The following is a 22,816-nucleotide window of genomic DNA, read 5'->3' as shown; positions in this document are numbered from 1 at the left end:
TTCCATTGGTGTGGGTATTGGGGTAAAACCCATATTAACCATGTCTAAGCAGCTGAATGTTTTGAATAACTATTAAAAACTTAGTTCAGCCTGCGCTCTTCAGCAGAAGGTGGGCGAAAAGTGGGCAAATAGGTCCTCTAGCAGCTGTGAAGTAGCAGCAGGTTTAAATGCGCAAATTAGACAAACGTATAGTAAAGGTAGAGTGGCTTTGTTGGGATTTTAGCTTTAACATAGATTGGGTTAAGCAAACTAGATCATGTTTGAAAGGTAGTAAATTTCTTGAGTGTGTTCAGGATAGTTTTCTGCACAATATGTCCTAGAGCCAACCAGGGAGCAGGCTATATTAGATTTAATGATGCGCTACGATGCAGATTTAGTTAACAACCAAATGGTGTGTGAGCATTTTTCTAATAGTCATCATAATAAGATGGACTTTAATGTTATGTAGAGAAGGCAAAAACATGAAACAGCTACTGGATTTAACATTGGGTGACTTCAAAAGATGAGAGAGGGACTGCCCACAGAAAACTGGATAATTCTGTTAATGGGAAAATTGACAGAAGATCAGAGGGAAGTGTTTAAAAACATAATTTATCTTGAAACTGAACCAAACTGTATCCCTAAATGTCAAGAGCTCTACTTGCCACACAAAAAACATGGCCAACAAGGGAGGTGAGGGACAACATAAAACTAAGAGATAAAGAATGGAAAAAGTAGCACTGATTGGGAGAGATATGATGAGTGACTAAAAATGGCAAAAAAAGTAACAGCTACTAAAAGGAAAAACTCTTACTGTCCCTCCCTCATCTGTCAGATTCAATGTTAGTTTCATTGGGATGTCAGGCATGCTATCTACATCCTCTACTCAAAATAACTATTCAATTTGTCCATCATTTCCTTATTTCCATTGACTATATCATCACTGTTAGCAGGAGTAGAGCTTGTTTGGGGAAGGGGGAGAAGTGGCTTCAGTCAAGGGGAGTCGCTGCAGGACGAGGGCTGTACTGGGTAAAGGGGAGTGTCCCAGGGTGTGTGTGGGGACATGTTGATCTGGGCAAGTGGTCTCAAGATGGTGCGTGCTGAGGAGGCAGTGTCCAGAGGAGATGAGGCCAGATGGAGATGTGAGGGTGTGTGTGAATGAGTGAGTGGTGATGTCCCTTGAGCTGGCAGTGAGTGAAAAGCCAGTGAATGTGTGATGGGATACGTGTGTGCAGGTTTGGAGTGATGAGATAATTGCCTTATCCTCATGACACGGATGAGATCGTTCATCCTCTTTCTGCACTGGATGGCCAACTTCTGTGTAGCGTTGGCATTGACTACCACTGCCACCGCCTCCCAAGCTGGAGTGGTGAGATTGTTGACCTCCTGTGGCCAGAACAGGGGTAGAGGACATCATGGCAGGCCTCGAAAAGGCACCCCAGTCCCATCATTGAACTCTCCCTGGCTTTCAGGGCCATGTCTTCAATGGGGCAGTCATGGGCTACAAGTATTGAGAACTGTGTGTGTGGCTGCATGGCACCTGAGTGAGGCAGCGGCAAGGTAACGGTGTGGCGGACGATTCAGAGGTCACCCGCCAGCAAGAAGGCATGTTTCCTGTGACTGCATAATTAATGAGGCAGGAGGTGAACAATACGGCGTGAAAAGCTGCCATTGCGGCAGGTGGGTAAAATGTCCTTTATCCTGACTTGAAGCTATTAATGTATATAATTTATTGGAAAATATTCCCTCTGGGTTTTTTAAATAACTCAGCTTTACCAACTGCTGGGTCATAACAATCCCACCTGCTACCGCACATAGTGGAAATCTGGGTTGATTCCGCCCATACACACCTGCAGTAAGTATGGTTCTTGAAACAGAATGCTGTGAGGAAATCAAACAGCAAGGCTGCAACATAGTCGCATGGAAGTTAAGTAGCCTGGCATCATTTTAAGTCAAACCATCTGACCTGCAGATATGGGTAACTATAGTGAGATCATTATTTTGTCATGTCATGTAAAAACAGATGTCTTAACAGAACTAAGTGGATATGATCACAATTGTTGTTCAGTGTGCTAACTTGCTGTAAAATAAAGCAGCTTCACAATTTGCATTGATTGTGTCTGCCCAAATTTTCAAATGTTCTTAAGAGATTAGAGAATCGCCATGACAATTTCAGCAACATCCAGTTTAGATCTCAAGGGCTTACTTTTGTGACACCTCTTGGCTGTGCTATAAGTTGATATCGGTTAGTGCAAGTCAATTTCCAAATAAAATGCTCAAGACTGTTTTTGGGGAACATTTGAAAGTCTCTAAAGCAGACACAAATTCAAAAGCATATTGTTTTGTGCATATGTAATATTGAATAAATATTTAATAGATGTTCTAGAATTGTTGAATGAGCACCATAAAATTCTACAATAATTCTTGTTCTTATAATATGCTTTCAGTTGTCTAAGAGAGTATTTATTTGTGTAAAGTGAAATTATTTATCGGACCTAAAGCACAAATTTGAAATGTCGCATTATATTAACTATTTTTAGATCTTGAAATGAAAAATAATTAATGTAACTATTGACTTTTTTTGCAGAAGATGTCACCGCATAAAATAATGTGCAGTCTTCTTTTAGTTCTTTCCTTATTTCTGAAAGGTATGATATTAAATTTAAACTGAGAACTTAGAGAATTAAATTGTTTCTTCATGGTAGATTGCAGAAGGCCAATGTAGTGGTGATGTTTAGCCAGAAGACAGGAGAACCTTAGTCCTTGCTGGTTTTGGAAATAATTCAAATAGCACTTTGTAAGGAAAACAAAAACAGAATTACCTGGAAAAACTCAGGTAAAAACGGGCCATCCAAGGTTGGGCGACTATCAGGTTGGAAGCTGTGGGAGGAAGATCTCCAGAGGAGATGAGGTCAGTGGCAGTCCTGGAAACAATGACTTGATGTTCAGTGGTGGGGTCATGGTCCAGGGAGAGATAGGAGGAAGTGTCTGCGAGTTGACGTTCAGCCTCCGCGAGGTAGAGGTCAGTGCTCCAGTCAACAACAGCACCACCCTTGTCAGCGGGTTTGATGACAATGTTGGGGTTGGACCTGAGAGAACGGAGTGCAGTAAGTTCAGAGAGAGACAGCTTAAAATGGGTGAGAGGAGCAGAGAAATTGAGATGACTAATGTCACGCTGACAGTTCTCAATGAAAAGATCAAGAGAAGGTAAGAATCCAGAGGGAGGGGTCCAGGTGGAGGGAGAATATTGGAGGTGGGTAAAAGGATCCGTTGAATGGGGAGAGGACTTCTGCCTAAAGAAGGGAGCACGGAGACGAAGACGGCGGAAGAAGAGTTCGGCATCGTGCCAAGCCAGAAATTCATTGAGATGAGGGCGTAAGGATATGAAACTAAGTCCTTTGCTGAGCACTGAACATTCAGTGTCGGAGAGGGGAAGGTCAGGGGTATAGTGAATACACGGCCGGGGCTGGAATTGGAAGATGGGGTGGGGACAGAGGGACAGGCAGGGCTGGAGGGTCCTAGATGGGTGTTGGTGACAATAAGTTGTTGGAGATTGTGTTCCTTAGCACTTGAGAGAAAGAGAAAAAGTTTCTTGTTGAGGCGTCGGATGAGACGAATAAAATGAAACTGAGGGCAAGCGCAGCTTTGAAAATGGCGGTGCTGCTGGAGGGAGCGGTTGAGTGTGTTCATATGGCGGCTCATGACACTGAGTGTGGATCTCAGAATGCGACGGGAACAGCAGTCCGAGAAACGTTTTATGTCCCGGAGATACCTGTAATCCTGGGTGGGTTTTAACTTTGTAAGGAAAGTTATCTAGAAATTGAATGCTCAGTGCATGCTTTTCAGATGAAAAAAGGACACTCTCATGTGTCCAATATCACAAGCTGGCCTCTTGTGTGTGATATGCACTAGTAGCATGGCTGCAGTCATATTCGACCATGCTGCTTCCAGTGTTCCTGTGAGCCACTTGAAAGTAGTGCTGTCCCATTTTAAATGCGCAAAAAGGAGCCTGTGCCTGTTGTAGGACCCTTCTGCTATAATGGGCAAATAAATCCTCGAAACCTGTGTTAAATAAGCTTTGACAGATCAGTTTCTAAAACAACCTAACATTAGAGGGACTATAGAATAAACAGTAAGGTAAGTTTTTAAAAATCTACCTGAATGTGGAGCTAGGAGGGGCAGGAGTATTTCTGTTGGCTCCATATAAAAATTACAGGCAATTACTGGCCTGCTGTTGCCCCTCATCTCCAATCGCATCCACCACTTCTGGACATGCCACAAGAGATTGGTCAGTTTTCCGGCTGACTGAGCTCCTTGCTAAGATCGTCAAACTGCCTCTTGGGGTATGATGAGCACCTGCAGTTGATGGTAGAACATCAAAATCGTGTGATCCTATTGCCCATCAGCTCAAACATATCAGTTGTTGCAGGCTTTTGATTTCAAATTGAAAATGGTCACAAAATGAAATTCCAGCCACTAAACATGGAATTGCCATTATAGAGATTTCTGGCTATTTTTCAGCTTCAGTTGAAAGCCAGTTTAACACTGACAACAGTAGCAGGCAGTTTGTATATTTATCTTTTGATATGCTGTAAAATGCTTTATTTACATTGAAGTAATATTCCTGGCAGTTAACCATGTTTGTTTTTTAATTTTAGCTTCAGCACACAATCCACCAACATTTGCCTCCAATATGACTGTTGTAAGTGTTAATGAAGACACACAGATAGGTAGGTTCACTATTGCAAACTATGTACATTAATTCAAATCAGTTTTATTTTACAACAGGGACAAGAGGGGGAAGATTTTTGAGTGGAAAATTCTTCACTAGATGACAGAAATTATAGTGGGAAGTTCATTTCCTTTCATTGCTCAAGTCATATCTTTCAAGCGCTTCCCAGTTTGTCAACTAGCAGTGCAGTAAGATATTTTCTTGAAAGCAACGTCAACCAGCAAATTGTGTGTGAAGTCCTAATACCTAAGTAAATATGACCAACAAATGCCTACGTGTGAAATAAAATTATGAGTCAATAGATATCATCAGGGAAATAAAGCCCCTTTGGACACTCTGACTGCTAGGTTCAAGATAAAGGGATTTATGAGGTCCCAGAAAGGGTGAGGTAACAGAGAGGCTTGATGAGGGTAAGGTTGTGTATGTGATGTACTTCCAGAAGGTATTTGATAAAGTGCCACACAAGAGACTTGTGAAGAATGTCTTGGAGCTCATGGAATAAAAGGGACAGTAGTAACATGGATACAAAATTGGCTGAGTGACAGGGAATAAAGAGTAGTGGTGAAAGAACTGGAGGAAGGTTTATGGTGGAGTTCCTCAGGGATCAGTGTTAAGACTCTTGCTCTTCCTGATATATATTAATCGCCTAGACCTTGGTGTACAGGACTCAATTGCAAAGATTACGGATGATACAAAAGTTGGAAATTGTGGAACAAAGGAGAATAAACAGAGAGTGGGTGAGCGTGTGGACGTTATTTAAAACAGAGAATGGGTGAGCGTGTGGACTTTATTTTAAACAAGGAGCGGGGTGACTTCATTTAAAAAGATGGTGGAGAGCAGCTGATTGATGAGATGGATTGGTGAGAATTTCTAGTCTTTAGATTAAGGTTAAGTTCTAGAGTTAGCGTTTAGATCTCTACTCTTTATTTTCTTTCTTAATAGCTTGTTAAGCATAATATCGATACTGGTGTAAATAATTAATTTCAATAAAGTGTAAAGAGCAGGGATGGTAGAGTAATTAATTAATACATTAAATAAAATAAGATAGCGATGGCAGGATTGGTGATGTGTTGCTGCTGCAGCTTGTGGGTACTGCTGGACACCAAGATGATCCGGAGCAAACACATCTGTAGTAAGTGTTTGCAGCTCGAGGAACTTCAGGTCAGAGTGAAGGAGCTGGAGTCTGAGCTGCAGACATTGCGCCATGTCAGGGAGGGGGAAAGTTACCTGGACACTTAGCTCCAGGAGGCAGTCACACCCCAGAGGTTAGATAATTTGAATTTGTCTGTGACCAGGGACAGGAGGGTGTGACTGCAGGTGAGGCAGGTATGGGGACCCAGGGGGTAGCATTCAAGGAGCCTCAGCCCCTGCAATTGTCCAACAGTTACGAGGTTCTTGCAAGCTGTGTGGACGAGAGTGGGGACTGCAAGGAGGATGAGTGAACTGATCACGGCACCATGGTACAGGGAGCCATTCAAGTGGCGGAGGAAATAGCATCATAGTAGTAGTAGTAGGGGACAGTATAATTAGAGGGATAGATACTGTTCTCTGCAGCCGTGAGCGCGAGTCTTGAAGGCTGTGTTGCCTGCCCGGTGCCAGGGTTAAGGACATCTTCTCAGGGCTGGAGAGGAACTTAGAGTGGGAGGGGAGGGATCCAGTTGTCATCATCCGTGTTGGTACCAACAACATTAATAGGGCTAGAAAGGAGGTGCCGCTGAAAGAATTTGAACAGTTAGGAGCTAAATTAAAAAGCAGAACCTCCAAGGTAATAATCCCGGGATTACTACCTGAACCACGGGCAAAGTGGCAAAAAGTAAATAAAGCTAAGGAGCTAAATGCGTGGCTCAAAGATTGGTGTGGGAAGAATGGGTTTCAGTTCATGGGGCACTGGCATTAGTACTGGAGTAGAAGGGGGCTGTTCCGGTGGGATGGGCATCATTTGAACCATGCTGGGACCAGTGTCCTGGCAAATCAAAAAACTAGGGCTGTATACAGGGTTTTAAACTAAATAAAGTGGGGAGCAGCTACTTAGGTAATGATACCCAGAGCATGACAGGAAGGGACAGAGTGTACAAACATTAAAAAAACAGCACCAAATAGGGTCAAAGGGGGAAAAAATGGTAAAAAGTCAAAATTAATGGCTCTTTTACTTAAATGCATGTAGTATTCAGAACAAGATAAATGAATTAACAGCACAAATAGAGGTTAATGGGTATGATCTTGTAGCTATTACGGAGACATGTTTACAAGGAGATCAAAGCTGGGAACTAAATAGTCCGGGGCATTTGACTTTTTGAAAGGACAGGCAGGAAGAAAAGGGTGCTGGGGTAGCTTTGTTAGTACGAGATGGAATAAGTACGATAGCAAGAAATGATCTTGGATTGGAAGAAGTGGAATCCATATGGGTGGAGGTAACAAATAACAGAGGAAGAAAACACTGGTGAGAGAAGTCTATAGGCCCCCTGACAGTAGCTATACTGTTGGACAGAGAATAAATAAGGAGATAATGAGGGCATGTAAAAGGGCAGTATATTAATCATGGGTGACTTTAATCTTCATGTAGATTGGGAAAATCAAATTGGCAGAGGTAGCCATGAGCAAGAATTCATGGTGCGTTTGGGACTGCTTCCTGGAACAATATGTTGTGGATCCAGTCAGGAATCAGGCTATTTTGGACCTGGTAATGTGTAAGGAAGCAGGTTTAATAAATGATCTAAAAGTAAAAGATCTCCAAGGAAACAGTGACCAGAACATGTGGAATTTAGCATTCAGTTTGAGAGTGAAAAACTTAGTTCGGAAGCAACTGTGCTAAACTTAAATAAGGGTAATTACAAAGGAATGAGGGCAGACTTGGCTGGAGTGGACTGGGAAAGGTGTTTAGCAGAATAGACGGTTGATGAACAATTGAATACGTTTAAGAAAATAGTTCATGACTCGCAACAAAGACATATCCCAATGAGGAAGAAGGTTTGTAGGAAAGGGATAAGCTAACCATGGTTAACCAAGTAAGTTAAAGATAGAAGCAAAGTGAAAGAAAAATACATACAATGTGGCAAAGATTAGTGGTAAACTAGAAGATTGGGCAAGTTTTAAAAACCAACAGATGATGACCAAAAAAAAAGGAAGAAAATAAACTTTTGAGGGAAAACTAGCTAGTAATATAAAAATGGACAGTAAGAGCTTCTTTAAATATATAAAAAGGAAGAGAGAGGCCAAAGTCAATATAGGCCCCTTAGAGAATGAGGCTGGGGAAATAATGATGGGGAACCAGGAAATGGCAGAGGAGTTGAATAAATAATTTGCCTCAGTCTTCATGGTAGAAGACACTAATTGCACACCAAAAATACTAAACAATCATGGGGGAAAAAGGGGGGAGGGGGAGGAAATAAATACAATAACTACCACTAGAGAAAATGTACTAGGGAAACTAATGGGGCTAAAGGCCAGTAAGTCACCTGGACCTGATGGGCTGCATCCCAGGATATTAAAGGAAATAGCTGCAGAGATTGTGGATGCACTGGTAGTAATCTTCCAAGAATCCTTAGATTCTGGTAAAGTCCCAGAGGATTGGAAAACTGCCAATGTAACACCCTTATACTAAAAGGGAGGGAGACAAAAAACAGGTAACTATAAGCCAGTTAGATTAACATCTGTTATTGGGAAAATGTTAGAGATTATAATAAAGGATGCAATAGCAGAGCATTTAGAAATGCATAATATAATCAAGCAGACTCAGCATGGCTTCATGAAGGGAAATCATGCCTGACAAATTTATTAGAATTCTTTGAGGAGGCAACAAGCAGGATAGATAAAGGGGAACCAGTAGATGTAATATATTTGGATTTCCAGAAAGGCTTTGATAAGGTACCACACGTAAGGTTACTTAATAAGATAAGAGCCCATGGTGTTGGGGATAGTATATTAGCATGGATAGAGAACTGGCTAACTAATAGAAGACAGACTTGGGATAAGGGGGGCATTTTCAGGATGGCAACCTGAAACTAGTGGAGTGCCACAGGGGTCAGTGCTGGGGCCACAATTATTTACAATATAAATGACTCAGATGAGGGAAATGAATGTACTATCACCAAGTTTGTGGATGATACAAAAATAGGTGGGAAGGCAAGTGGTGAGGATAGCACAGTCTACAGGGAGATATAGACAGGTTACGATGTGGCAGATGGAATATAATGTGGGAAAATGTGAGGTTATGCACTTTGGCAAAAAGAATATAGAGGTGCTGAATATTACTTAATTGGAAACAGAGTGAAGAAAGCCGCAGCACAGAGGGACATGGGGGTCGTCGTGCATGAATCACAGAAAACTAGCATACAAGTTCAGGTAATAAGTAAGGCAAATGGAATGTTGGCCTTTATTTTAAAGGGGATTGAATATAAAAATAGGAAAGTCTTGCTAAAACTAAGCACTAGTTAGACCACATCCAGAATACTGTGAACAGTTTTGGTCCCCTTATCTAAGAAAATATATACTGGCATTGGAGGCAGTCCAGAGAAGGTTCACTAGGTTGATCACGAGGATGGAGGGATTTTCTGTTGAGGAGAGGTTGAGTAGGTTGGGCCTGTACTCACTGGAGTTTAGAAGAGTGAGAGGCGACCTTATTGAAACACATAGGATTCTTAAGGGGCTTGACAAGGTAGATGCTGAGAGGTGTTGCCCCTTGTGAGAGAGTCTAGGACTAGAGGGCATAATCTCAGAGTAAGGGGCGCCCACTTAAAACAAAGATGAGACGGAATTTCTTCTCTCAGGGGGTAGTGAATCTGTGGAATTCTTTACTGCAGAGGGCTGTAGAGGCTGGGTCGTTAAGTATATTCAAGAGAGACAGATTTTTAATAGTAAGGGAAATGAGGATTATGGGGAAAAGGCAGGAAAGTGGAGTTGAGGATTATCAGATCAGCCATGATCTCATTGAATGGGTCGAATGCCCTACTTCTGCACATATGTCTTATGGTGTTATAGTGTCAAAGCTCACAAAGACATAGACAGATTGGTGAAATGGGCAGCCAAGTGGCAGGTGAAAGTTAATGCAAAAAGTGTGAATTGATTCATTTTGGTAGGAAGAACAGAGAGAGACAACATAAAATAAGGGCACCATTATAAATGGGATGCAGGAGCAGAGGGACCTGGGTGTATATGTGCATAAATCATTGAATATGGAAGGACAGGTTGAGACCCTACAGCTTCCTGGGTTTTATCAATAGGGGCATTCAGTACAAGAACAAGTAAGTTATGTTAAAGCTGTATTAAACACCGGTTCGGCCTCAACTCAAGTCGCCTCTGGTGTCCAGTTCTGGGCAGCACACTTTAGGAAGAATGTGAAGGCATTGGAGGGGGTGCAGAAAAGATTCATGAGAATGGTTCCAGGGATGAGAAATTTCAGAAAATCTCAGTATCAATGTAGGGCAAACATCACGGGATGTGAGCTTCGCTGGCTGGACCAGCGTTTATTGCCCATCGCTAGTTGCCCTTGAGTAGATGGTAGTGAGCTGCCTTCTTGAACCGCTGCAGTCTAAGTGTGTAGGTATACCCACAGTGCTGTTAGGGTGGGAGTTCCAGGTATTTGACCCAGCAACAGTGAAGGGACGGCGATATATTTCCAAGTCAGGATGGTCAGTGGCTTGGAGGGGAACTTTCAGGTGGTGGTGTCCCCATCTATCTGCTGCCCTTGTGCTTCTAGATGATAATGGTCGTGGGTTTGGAAGGTGCTGTTGAAGGAGCCTTGGTGAATTCATGAATTGCTAATAATAGACCCACTGCTACTAAAAGGAAGGAAAATTCAACCCTTGTGCAGCTTTTAAAAGGCTCTTGGGGCTGAAGACTGTGATGAAATACTCTCTCTGACTTCAACTCCAACAATACTCAAGAAATTTGACACCATTCAGGACAAAGCATCAAGGAATAAGAAGAGGTTCTAAGAACATTAGTGGCATTTAGAGTGGCAGATGCCACTGTTGAAATTGATGCCTTGATGAATACTACAGGTGCACAGGTAATAATAGGTCAGGGGCTGGGTATACTGTAGTGAGCATATCACCTCTTAATTCTAAAACCTTTCCACCATCTACAAGGCAAAAATAAGGAGTGTGATGGAATACTCCCCAAACACCTGATGAGTGCAGCTATTACCACATTCAATGAATTTAATATCATGCAAGACAAAGCATCCAACTTGATTGGCACCTTATCCACTTGGCACTTGGATGAACTCAAGGCCATCAGGCAGAGTCAACATGATTTTGTGAAAAGGAATTTATGTTTAACCAGCTTATTGGAGTTCTTTGAAGGAGTCACATGTTCTGTAGATAAAGGGGGTCTGGTGGATGTACTACACTTGGATTTCCAGAAGGCATTTGCTAATATGCTACGAAATTTATTGCGGAAAATAAAAGTTTGTGGTGTAGGAGGTAACATATTGGCACAGATAGAAGATTGGCTGGCTAACAGGAAGCAGAGAGTAGGCATAAATGCATCTTTTTTAAGATGGCAAGATGTAAGGAGTGCTGTGCCACAGGGATCAATGCTGGGACCTCAAGCGTTTATTTATATCAATGACTTGGATGAAGGGATGGTTGCCAAATTTGCTGGTGACACAAAGATAGGCAGGAAAGTAAGTTGTAAAGAGGACATAAGGATATCATACAAAGGGATATAGACAGATTAAGTGAGTGGGCAAAAATCTGGCAAATGGATTATAATTTGGGGAAAAAGTGAAATTTTCTATTTTGGCAGGAAGAATAAAAGAGAAGCTTATTATCTAAATTGAGAGAGATTGCAGAACTCTGAGGTCCAGAGGGATCTGGGTGTCCTAGTGCACAATCACTAAAGGCTAATATGCAAGTACAGCAAGTAATTAGGAAAGCTAATAGAATGTTATCTTTTATTGCGAGGGGAATTGAATACAAAAATAGGGAGAGGTTATGCTTCAGTTGTACAGGGCACTAATGAGACCACATTTGGGGGACTGGTGGATGTACTGCACTTGGATTTCCAGAAAGCATTTGCTAATATGCTTTGAAATTTATTGCGGAAATTTATTGCCCCCCACACACACCTTAAACCAGCTTATATTTCAACTCTTTCTTGGACTCGAACTCAAGTTCTGTCGAAGGGTCATGAGGACTCGAAACGTCAACTCTTTTCTTCTCCACCGATGCTGCCAGACCTGCTGAGTTTTTCCAGGTAATTCTGTTTTTGTTTTTGTTTTGGATTTCCAGCATCCGCAGTTTTTTTTGTTTTTACCAGACTAATACCTGGAATGGGTGGGTTGTCTTATGAGGAAAGGTTGGACAGGCTCGGCTTGTTCTGCTGGAGTTTAGAAGAATAAGAGGCGATTTGATTGAAACATATAAGATCCTGAGGAGTCTTGACAGGGTGGATGTGGGGAGGATGTTTCCTCTTTTGGGAGAATCTAGAACTAGGGATCGCCCAATTAAAACAGATGAGGTGAACTTTTTTCTCTCAGAGGGTTCTGAGTCTTTGGAACTCTCCCTGAAAAGGCAGTGGAAGCAGAGTCTTTGAATGTTTTTAAGGCAGATGTGGATAGATTCTTGGTAAGCAAGCCGGTGATGGTTACTGGGGTAGGTGGGATGTAGATCTGAGGTTACTATCAGATCAGCCATGATCTTATTAAATGGTGGAGCAGGCTTGAGGGGCTGAATGGCCGACCCCTGCTCCTTGTTCGTATGTTCCACCACCTTAAATATTCACACTCTCCACCACTGACACATAATGACAATAGTTACAATACGCATTTCAGTAACTCACCAAGGCTTCTTCAACAGCAGCTTCCAAACCTGTGACCTCTACTCCTTAGAGGGACAAGGGAAGGAGGTGCTTGGGAACACCATACCTGCAAGTTCCCCACCAAGTCCCACACTTTCCTGACTTCACTTCATCATTGCTGAGCTAAAATCCTGGATCTCCCTCTGTAACACTCTGGGTGTACTGTCGTCACATGGTTTGCAGTGGTTCAAGAAGGTGGCTCACTACTATCTTCTCAAAGGCAGTTCAACTAAGGCAATAAATAATGCCTTTACGGTGATACCCACACTCCATAACACCTGTCACAGTGTGGCTTGAGAGGTGGAAGTGCATTGTTCCTTTAAATGAATGCTCTTGAAGATCAGCAGAAGCCTCTGTGAGTTGTCAGAATTGGTTTTAGAAAAGATAATGCTGGAGGATTTGCAGATGTTACTCTTTGCATAAGATAGTTTCCTGATACCTTTGCACTGATAGAAAAAGAGTATAATAGATCAGAAATTCAGTGAAGTCTGCATGAATGATTGAGCATATGAATCGGCGATAATGCCTTGACTTACCTTATCTATCCTTCAGAGGTTATTGAATCTCATCTTGCACTATGTGGCATTTCTTGTGGTAGTGGAGATCCCTATCACTGGTTCAACTATCTCCTTTGAAACAGTCTGAACAACTCTGTAATGATGCCTTCTGTTCCTGCCCTTTGTGCTCAAGAATCTCTTCCTACTAATTTTGATTTTAGCTAGCAATACCTCTACAGGTGTACGTGAAAATTTGGGAGCAATTGCTGCTGCTAAAACCCCATTGCTTCTCCTTGAAACATCTGGAATTCTATGGTTCTTGAAAATGGCTGAACCCCTTTGACTGGCTGCAGCCTTTTAGAAAGTGCACGAGGATTGAATTTCCCTCCCTTCTTAGTAGCAGTGTGTCTATTAGTAGCAGTATTACTGCTGTAAGTTTTGATTGCATTGCTAATGAGATTTCTGAGACGGAAAGGTAGAAGGTTAACTCTGGATTCACATGGGTGGCTCAATTCACACTCCACCTCCAACCGATCAACCTGAGAACAATACATCCCTACATCTTGAACCTATTAGTCAGACAGTCCGGAGGAGGCTCTTTTTCCCTTGTGAAATCTATTGACTCATAATCTTATTTCACACAGAGACATTTGCTGGTCATATCTCCTTAGGTGTTAGGATTTCGCACACAGTTTCCTCGTTGACTTTTCTTTTAAGTAAATGTTTTGCTGCTCTGGTAGCTGACCAACTGTGAGAGTGCTTGGAAGATATGACTTCAGCAACAAAGGGAAATGAAGTTTCCATAGTAATTCTTGTTACCTAGCAGGGAGTTCTCTACGCAGAGAGATTTTCTCTTTCTTGCCCCTGTTATAAGGAAGACGAGGGTTACTGAAAATGCTTTTTGTCAGAGTGCTGATATGTGCCATTCAGCACGGATCAGCTGTTTGAGAGATTTCCAAATAAAAAACCTGCTGATGCACTTGTCCACATTGGTAAAACAAACCAAATATCAGTGGAGGGCTGTTAATTAGTTGAACAGAATTATAATGCTAAGCGAATTCCTTAAATTTTCTACTTAACCCCAAGGTCCATTAAGAGCAGACTTTACTAATTCACAAAATCTACTATGTCATAATTAAACACTACAGTTTATTTGTGTAGAGTTGCCATGGATAGTGCTATTATCTGTAGTGTTAATGTTGTTCAGCAGTACACAAATCATGTACTGCAGTTTAATTTTCCCACTACAAATGATGCAGGAATTTTGTACTATCCAGCTCTGATGCGAGCAGGGAAAGTAAATTCCCATCAATGCAGCTTCTGATGTATGATCAGTGCAGTTATAAAAGGCTCATGTACCATTAATATATTGGTAGTTACTATTAATTTGCTTCTGATGTTTATGGTCTAGCACTCCTTTTCTTCAATTCTCTTTCATTCTGTATGTTTTTTTGTTTGAAAGGGTGTGGGGTTATTTTTCTTTACTCATCCCCTAGATGTTTCTGCCTGCTCCCCAAACCCTAAAAACAATGCTAGTCTAGTTTCTTGGGTCACGCTGGACAGAGCCCCTGATGGCATTCCCACCAGCATGTGGAAGCTGCCATTGCTACACAGCAGGAATCCCACTGCAGCACCCAGAGAGACAGGAGGCCAGGCTAAAGTACTCTGAATGCCCTGTGGACTACAGAAAGCCCTTCAGCAAGTTAATAAAATAACAGACAGAGGAGGTCATTATTAGATGTTGTACCTCCATCTTTCCACCATTACCCCAGCTGTGACTCTCATCAGATTTCACTGGCCTTCCCAGAGCATGATGCTAAGAGGGGCAGATGGGGCAACCCCAACTGGCCATTTTTGAGAGCTCTGACTGATTTTACGTTCATCAGACAGCTAATGAGCTGCTGTTGGGGCTCCTGTCCCTTTAAGGGAGGACGTCCCAAGCCGCTGGTGGCCAATACTGGGACTGCATCCAGCTGGAGAAGCAGCATGAATGCCGCCCTTGGTCCAGGATAAGTGGGTTGGGGTTGCTGGGGCCAGTCAGGAAGGCCCTGGCCAGGTGGGGTTGGTGAAAGCAGGGCAGTTGTTTCTCCAGGCCTCCAGGGGCCACAGTTAGGCCCAATCAGGAGGAAATTACCTCCATCCCGAGGCTGGAGAGAGGCTGGAAGAATTTACCTAGCAAAGGGCCCACCCACCGCTGGTAAAATGCCAACAGCTGTGTGAAGTGGCCTTAATTAAAGGTGACAGGCATGCTGTGCCCTGCTCTCTGCCCTTCCTCCTGATTTTTCAGGCCCCACCCCGCCTACCAGCCAGCTCCTTGAAGCTCTGTAAAATATCGGCCCTGAGCTTTGCTTTCCTGACAGCATTGGGAAGTGATGGGTGGGGAAGGGCGGCCAGCAGTGGTGTCCATGAGGTGTTTGGCGAGGGCAGTGGGAGGGTGGTGGTGGAAAGTTTTTTGTTTGGGGCAGCAGTAGGCCCCTCCGTACAATTTCTCCTGCTATTTCTGCCACTATTCACCTCATTAGGGATGGGATAGCAGAGAAAAATCCAGACCTCTGTAGCCATGGGGGAGATCTTGTGGCTTCCTGACCCCTTACCCCTGACACCCCCCACCCCCTCCACATCCCTGCCATTGGGGTGGTAGCACCCAATGCAGTGGTGACTGAATTACCGCCAGTTCCTGCTAATGCAGTGGCTGACAGCATCATCCTGTGGGCCTATTTCTCAGTGGCATGAGCACCTGCCTGAGTTAGGCAGCAGCTACTTTTAAAATGAAGATCAGGGTCCTGTGACATATATGGAACCAAGATTGCCATTATCAATGATAACTGGATGGAGCAGGCACTGCGCTTCTTCCACACAGTTTCAGCAGGTGGGTCAGCTGAAAAGGAGGCCAGAAATTGTGTTTAATGTTATTTTTGTGAAGCCAGGAGTAACAGGGATCTCGCTCCAGGTTTTGGCAGAAACAAACTGATCATCTGCTGCACTTGGACTAGGAGTTCCCTCCTCTGCACCACCCATGCCTGCCTGAGTGTTGAACCCCTTACCTGGACCTTGCTTTTTCCAGGCTCTGAGGCTGGCTTTGATGACCTGAAGCTAGCAGGCCTCCCAGGGAGCTCACTTATGGGTGGCTATATGTTAATGAGGCATTGTGCTCACAATAAACAGGGCACCCATCAGGACTACCAGATGGCCAGCTGGTGCTTCCTTGGGAGAATGTCCACCCCTTTGTTTCTAAGTCTACATCCATTTTCTGTGTTTATATTTGTATTAATTTTTTTTTTTTGCTGAGGCTGAAACAAAACAAGATATAGGGTGTATGACATCCAGATTAGTGTAAGAATATCTGTTTTTCATACTTGAATAAAGGAATGAATGATTAATTGTTCATTTTATCATTTTTCAGGTGCAGAAGCATATAGGATGTTAGCATATGACGAAGAAAATGACCCATTAACCTATTATATGACTGGAACAGATTCTACATTTTTCAAAGTGGACAGAAATACTGGCATTGTCACAGTTGCACGGGAATTGGACCGAGAGGTAATTTAGTAAAAGTGAAGCTTGATAGCAATTTTAAAGCACAAGAGTTTTGGTTCTAGCTCTGAACTGTGGTTCGGTGTTATGATTTATCTTTAGAAAACATTTCAATGGATTCAGAGTCGCTTTGGGTTCTTTATATGCTTGCTGTTTGCTGCTCAATGCCTCTCATGTAGGAATATGTAAAATGAAAGCAAGGCTTCAAAAAATAATTAAATATACAGTACAGAGAGTCCACGAGGAGAATTCTCACAGGGTTCGCCTGTTCATCTCTCAAAAGATGGTTGTTGAGTTAGCTGAACACAGTTGGGTTGATGGTGCAGAATGGTCATTGACCCTCGTGTTTCTGGGATAGGAAAGGGAACATTAGCCAGAGTTCCCACCAGTCCTGGAATTGCATGTATTGATGATGAGGTGAAGGTAGCGGATGGCCCTGCCACCCTAGAGGCTAATTGAGCAACTTAACTGGCCAGTTAAAGACCTCTGCCCGTCAACACTGGTATTTTACTAGCAGTGCAAGGGCCTCTCATCATGTAGGGAGACCACCTGGTAAACCCTGGTTGCCTCCCTGTGGGCCTAGGGCTGTGGTGGGTGGGTGGGGGGGAGAGAGTAGCGCCCTCCTAATCAGGCACTCTACAAACCTATGTACCACGGAGAATCCCCCCTCCACCTCTGCTCCTCCCTGGCAGCAGTGGTTGCCCTTGCAGCAACACTCCTCTCACCAGCCACCCCACTCCCCTCACCAACCTCATCGACCACCCACTCCCTTCAGTGGGGCCTGGCTGACTGGCCCCTGTGACCATGTCATTAATCTCTAGGTCCTCGTGAATAGCCTTGTAATTCTGAGACCCACAATTTCTGGAACTTGCTATGACTGGTACTGAACTGACCCTGGATGCTGGCTCTGATCCTGGACCTGACCCCTGCATCTACTTATCTGAAGGCCACTGCAGCACCACCAGGGGCAAACCTGGCACAACTGTTCACTGATGTGCTCTGATACCATTATAATGAGACCTAAGGTCTAATATCTTGGGGAGCCATGACCTCCTGAGTCAGTTGGGAGAGGATGTGAAGGAAGATGTTACTGTCTGGACCAGTGAAGTGTCAGCTCTTTCTCATATGTTCAAAGATTTAATTAGTCTTATAGTCTGATTAATATTATAAATATCACTTGCAAACTGCTTTAAATAATAAGGTTCAGCTTAATCTTAAAATTCTGCCATCTCAGTCATTTAAGCGCACAAGATTTGTTCAGACATTTTTAGTTTTATGAATAAAATGTGTCAGAAGTAGTATTTTTTGCAGAGCTAAATTGTCCTCTTCTGTATTTAATACTAGGCTAAGCCTCTTTTGGAAGTTTCCATTGCTGTTAGTGATCAAATAAATAGAAAGAGCATGGTGAGTTTTGTTATATTTATTTAATAATAAAAATGTTTAAATCTAGTGGAAAATTGAACTGCGAGAGCATGGTAAATAGGCCAAGGTTAAGAATAAGATCAAGTGATCATAAGAAATAGGAGCAGGAGTAGACCATTCGGCCAGTTGAGCCTGCTCTGTCATTCAGTAAGATCATGGCGGATCTGATTGTGGCCTTAACTCCACTTTCCTGCATGTCCCCTAGAACCCTTGTCTCGCTTGGAGATCAAAACTCTGTCCAGCTCAGCCTTGAACATATTCAGTGACCCAGCCTCTACTGCTTTTTGGGGAAGAGAATTCTAAAGGCAAATGAATTTCAAAAGGACATTGGTGCAGTGGGCAAACAGGTGGCAGATGGCGTTCAATGTGGAGAAGCATGAGGTGATACACTTAGGTACAAAGAACATGGAGAGACAGTACAAAATAAAGGATACTGTTCTAAAGGGTGTGCAGGAGCAGAGAGACCTAGGTGTATATGTACTTAAGTCATTAAGGTGGCAGGACAGGTAGAGAGAGCTGTTTCTAAAGCATACAGTATTCTAGGCTTCATTAATAGGGGCATAGAGTACAAGGTTATGATGAACTTATGTAAGACACTGGTTAGAACTCAGCTGGAGTATTGAGTATAGGCGCCACACTAGGAAGAATGTGAATACATTGAAGAGAGTGCAGAACATATTTACGAGGGTGGTTCCAGTGATGGTTCCAGTTATGAGGAAAGATTGGAGCAGTTGGGACTGTTTTCCTTAGAGAGGAGACTTGATAGAAATGTTCAAAATCATGAGGGGTGTGGGCAGAGTAGATAAGGAGAAGCTGTTCCTGCTCGTAAATGGATTTAGAACCAGAGGGCAGGGTTTTAAAGTGTTTTGCAAAAGAAACAAATGTGAGGTGAGAAAAAACTTTTTCACACAGCAAGTGGTTGAGGTTTGGAAGTGTGCTGGAGGCAACTTCAATTGAGGCATTCAAGAGGGCATTGGATGACTATTCAAATAGAAACAATGTGCAGGGTTACGGGGAAAAGGCAGGGGGCTGGTGCTAAGTTAAAATGCTTAGAGAGCCAGTGCAGACACGATGAGCCGAATGGTCTCCTCCTACACCGTAACAATTCTGTGATTCTGTGATGACCCTCTGAGAGAAGAAATTTCTCCTCATTTCCATCTGAAATGAGAGATCCCTTATTTTTAAACCGTGCCCCCTAGTTCTAGATTCGCCCACGAGGGAAAACTTTCTTTCAGCATTTATCCCAGTGCTTCCCAAAATTTTCCCACTGTGACTCCATTTTAATGCTTGAAAATTGGTGCCACCTCAGAGTTGAGGTGGGAGGGAGGAAGATGTGGGGCACGAGGGGTGGGAACACTGGAGGAGTTGTCAAAATGATAGGGGGACATTGTTGAGCGGCGATGGCGAAATTGTTGACCAGGCCGGGGTAGTTGTTGAGCAGGGAGGCAGGGAGTTGTTGAGTTGGGGTACATGGTTTTGTCTACAACAGTTTTGAAGAATCTGATGGGGCCCCAGAGCTAAGAATTGTGCGCAGTATGTAATGGAGCCTTGGCACCGATCCCAGAACTGTTCTGCCATTCGCCGCAGCACATGTTCAAAGTACCTCCTCCATTATGAGTGTGTGCAAGGAAGTCACCAGTTAGCCAATCAGAACTGAAGGGCCAATTGGGGCATTGAAAGAACAACCAATCAGGGCAGAGAAAAGCTGTCCCATTGGCGAACTGTTTGGGAAAAATATCCACGTCCCAGCCAAAGTCTCCATTTGAGAGCTGCCATTGTCACCTCGAAGTTTGTGAGCTCAAATCATCATTTTGTACATGACCCACGATTTGGGAATCCCTGATCTACCCTGTCAACCCCTCACAATCTTATATGTTTCATTCTTCTAAACTCCAATGAGTATAGGCCCAACTTGCTCAACCTTCCCTTATAAGACAACCCCTTCCTACCAGGAATCAACCTGGTAATACTTCTCTGAACTGCTTCTAGTGCAAGTATGCCCCTTCTTAAGTAAGGAGACGAAAACTGTACACATTACTCTAGCTGTGGTCTCATCTCTGCCCTGTGGTTGCAGCAAGAATTTTCCGACTTTTATATTCCATCCAACTTGTAATAATGGTGAATATTTGTTTGCCTTGCTAATTAACTTTCTTGTAATTCATGCACAAGGACACCCAGATCCCTCTGTATCACAGCTTTCCGCAGTCTCTCTCTATTTAAACAATATTCTGATTTTTCTATTCTTCTTGCCAAAGTGGACAACCTCACATTTTCCTGTTATACTCCATCCACCAAATTTTTGCTGACTCACTTAACCTATCTACATCTCTTTGTATTCTCCTCATAACTAGTTTTCCTACCTATCCCCAATACCATGAACTTTTATCTTTTGCAATAGCCTTTCATGTGGCACCTTATTGATAGCCTTTTGGAAATCCAAATTTATACCCCGGTTCCCCTTCATACACCCTGCTTGTTATATCCTTAAAGAACTCTTAACAAATTTGTCAAGCGCAACTTCCCTTTCACAAAATCATGTTGACACTGACTAAATGTATTATGATTTTCTAAATGTTCTGCTATTATCTTCTTAATAACAGATTCTAGCATTTTCCCAATGACAGATTAGGCTAACTGGCCGAAAGTTTCCTACTTTCTTACTCCCTCCTTTTCTTGAATTAGAGGTGTTACATTTGCGGTTTTCCATTCCACTCACATTATTATTCTCAAGAATTTTGGAATCTTATAAGCAATTCTTCCACTATCTCCGCAGCCACTTCTTTTAAGACCCTAGGATGCAGGCCATCAGGTCCAGGGAGACTTTAGTCAGCCTTAAATCCCATTAGTTTTCCTAGCTCTTTTTCGCTGGTGATTGGCATTGTTTTAATTGCTTTTTCACTATTCTTAGGATGCTTTTTGTATCTTCTACTGTGAAGACAGATACAAAATACCTGTTCAGAATCCCTGCCATTTTCTTGTTTCCCATTATTAATTCCTCAGTCTCATCCTCTCAGAGATCAACACTCACAATTGCTACTCTTTTCCTTTTGATATACTTGAAGAAGCTTTTAATGTCTGTTTTTATATTTCTTGCTAGTTATCTCTCATCTCCATCCAGTTTCTCCCTCTTTAATTTTGTTTAGTCATACTTTGCTGGTGTCCAGAATTTTCCCAATCTTCTGGCCTATCACTAATTGTTTCAGCATTGTATATATTTTTGCTCAATTTGATGCCATCCTTGATTTCCTTAGTTAGCCACAGATGGTGCGTCATCTCATGGAATATCTCTTTCTCAATGAAACATATCTTTGTTGAGAATTATGAAATTACTTCTTAAATGCCTTCCACTGCTTCTATACAGTCTTACCTTTTAACCTATTTCCCAGTCCCCTGTAGCCAATTCTGTCTTCATACCCTTGTAATTACCTTTTTAAGTTTAAGACTCTAGTTTCCAACCCACATTTCTCCCCTCAAACTCAATGTGAAATTCTGTCAGGTTATGACCACTCTTACCCAGGTGATTCTGCACTGTGAGGGTATTAATTACTCCTGTTTCATTATACATTACCTGGTCTAAAATAACCTGTCCCCTGGTTGGTTCCAGAATGTATTGTTCTAAGAAACTGTCTTGAATATTATGAACTCATCCTCCAGGCTACTTTCCCCAATTTGATTTGTCAATCTATGTGAAGATTAAAATCTCCCATGTTTATTGCAGTACCTTTCTTACAAGCCCTCATTATTTATTGATTTATACTCTTGCCTACAGCGTAACTATTGTCAGTGACCTATAAACCACACCCACTAGTGAATTCTTTCTTTTGCTATTTCTTATCTCCACCCAAACTGATTCTACATCTTGATCCTCCAAACCAAGATCATGGCCAGAATTTTGACATCCACTTGTGGGGTTGGGCCCGACACTCCAGCATGTAAAACAATGCATGGTGACATTGGGCATGTGTCCTGGCGTCAGTTAGATATTACGTTTGGCAGGCACGTGCTGGAGATGGCTGCACGCCTGCCGAACTGTCAACAGCCTGTTAAGGCCATTAAAATACCAATTACTATGAGGGGCATGGACTGGGTAGATGGAGAGCAGCTGTTCCCCTTAGTTGAAGGGTCAATCACGAAGGGACATAAGTTCAAGATGAGGGACAAGAGGTTTAGGGGGGTTGTGAGGAAAGACTTTTTTACCCAGTGGGTGGTGACAGTCTGGAATGCGTTCCCTGGGAGGGTGGTGGAGGCAGGTTGCCTCACATCCTTTAAAAAGTACCTGGATGAGCACTTGGCACATCATAACATTCAAGGCTATGGGCCAAGTGCTGGTAAATGGGCTTAGGTAGGTAGGTCAGGTGTTTCTCGTGTTGGTGCAGGCTCGATGGGCCGAAGGGCCTGTCCTGCACTGTGAGATTCTGTGGTTCTGTGAAAGTAGTTATTAACGCTGCCCGTCCAACCTTAAGGTTGGCGGGAAGGCGAAAAGCCCAAGCGGCCTTTGCGTTTTTCAGGAAACCCCATCCACAGGCGGGATGAAGTTTACTGAAGGTTTTATAAAATTATTTATTAATTTTTGCACAGTTAACAAACATGTCCCAGCTCATGTGATACTGTCTCATTAGGGGACATGTTTAAATAATTTTTAACTTTATTATATAAAATTTTTTATCATGTACTTAATCTCCCTGAGGCAGATCTGTGCCTCAGGGAGATTCTTGCGCTCTTTCGCACACATGCGTGAAAGATCGCAGGCCCCAACTCTCCCTCTTCCTCCCACACGCACAGGTAGCGCTGAGTGCTACTGGCCGTGCATCATGCTGGGCAGGCCTTACTTGGCCCACCCATGTTAAAT

General features: G+C 42.9%; 1 protein-coding gene across 1 annotated transcript in view; it reads left to right on the top strand.

Moving 5' to 3' along the window:
* Positions 1-656: 656 nt before the first annotated feature.
* The window catches only part of cdhr2 (cadherin related family member 2), a 112,382-nt gene continuing 90,222 nt past the window's right edge, over positions 657-22,816 (top strand). Inside the window, exons 1-4 of the mRNA XM_041194386.1 lie at positions 657-672; positions 4,638-4,709; positions 16,412-16,551; positions 17,890-17,949. Coding sequence (XP_041050320.1) covers positions 657-672; positions 4,638-4,709; positions 16,412-16,551; positions 17,890-17,949 — 288 coding nt within the window. The remainder of the gene's footprint in view (positions 673-4,637; positions 4,710-16,411; positions 16,552-17,889; positions 17,950-22,816) is intronic.

Source organism: Carcharodon carcharias, chromosome 8 (genome assembly GCF_017639515.1).
Source record: "Carcharodon carcharias isolate sCarCar2 chromosome 8, sCarCar2.pri, whole genome shotgun sequence".
NCBI lineage: Eukaryota > Metazoa > Chordata > Chondrichthyes > Lamniformes > Lamnidae > Carcharodon > Carcharodon carcharias.
The sequence above is the reverse complement of the archived record's forward strand: the minus strand, read 5'-3'. Positions and strand labels throughout refer to the sequence as shown.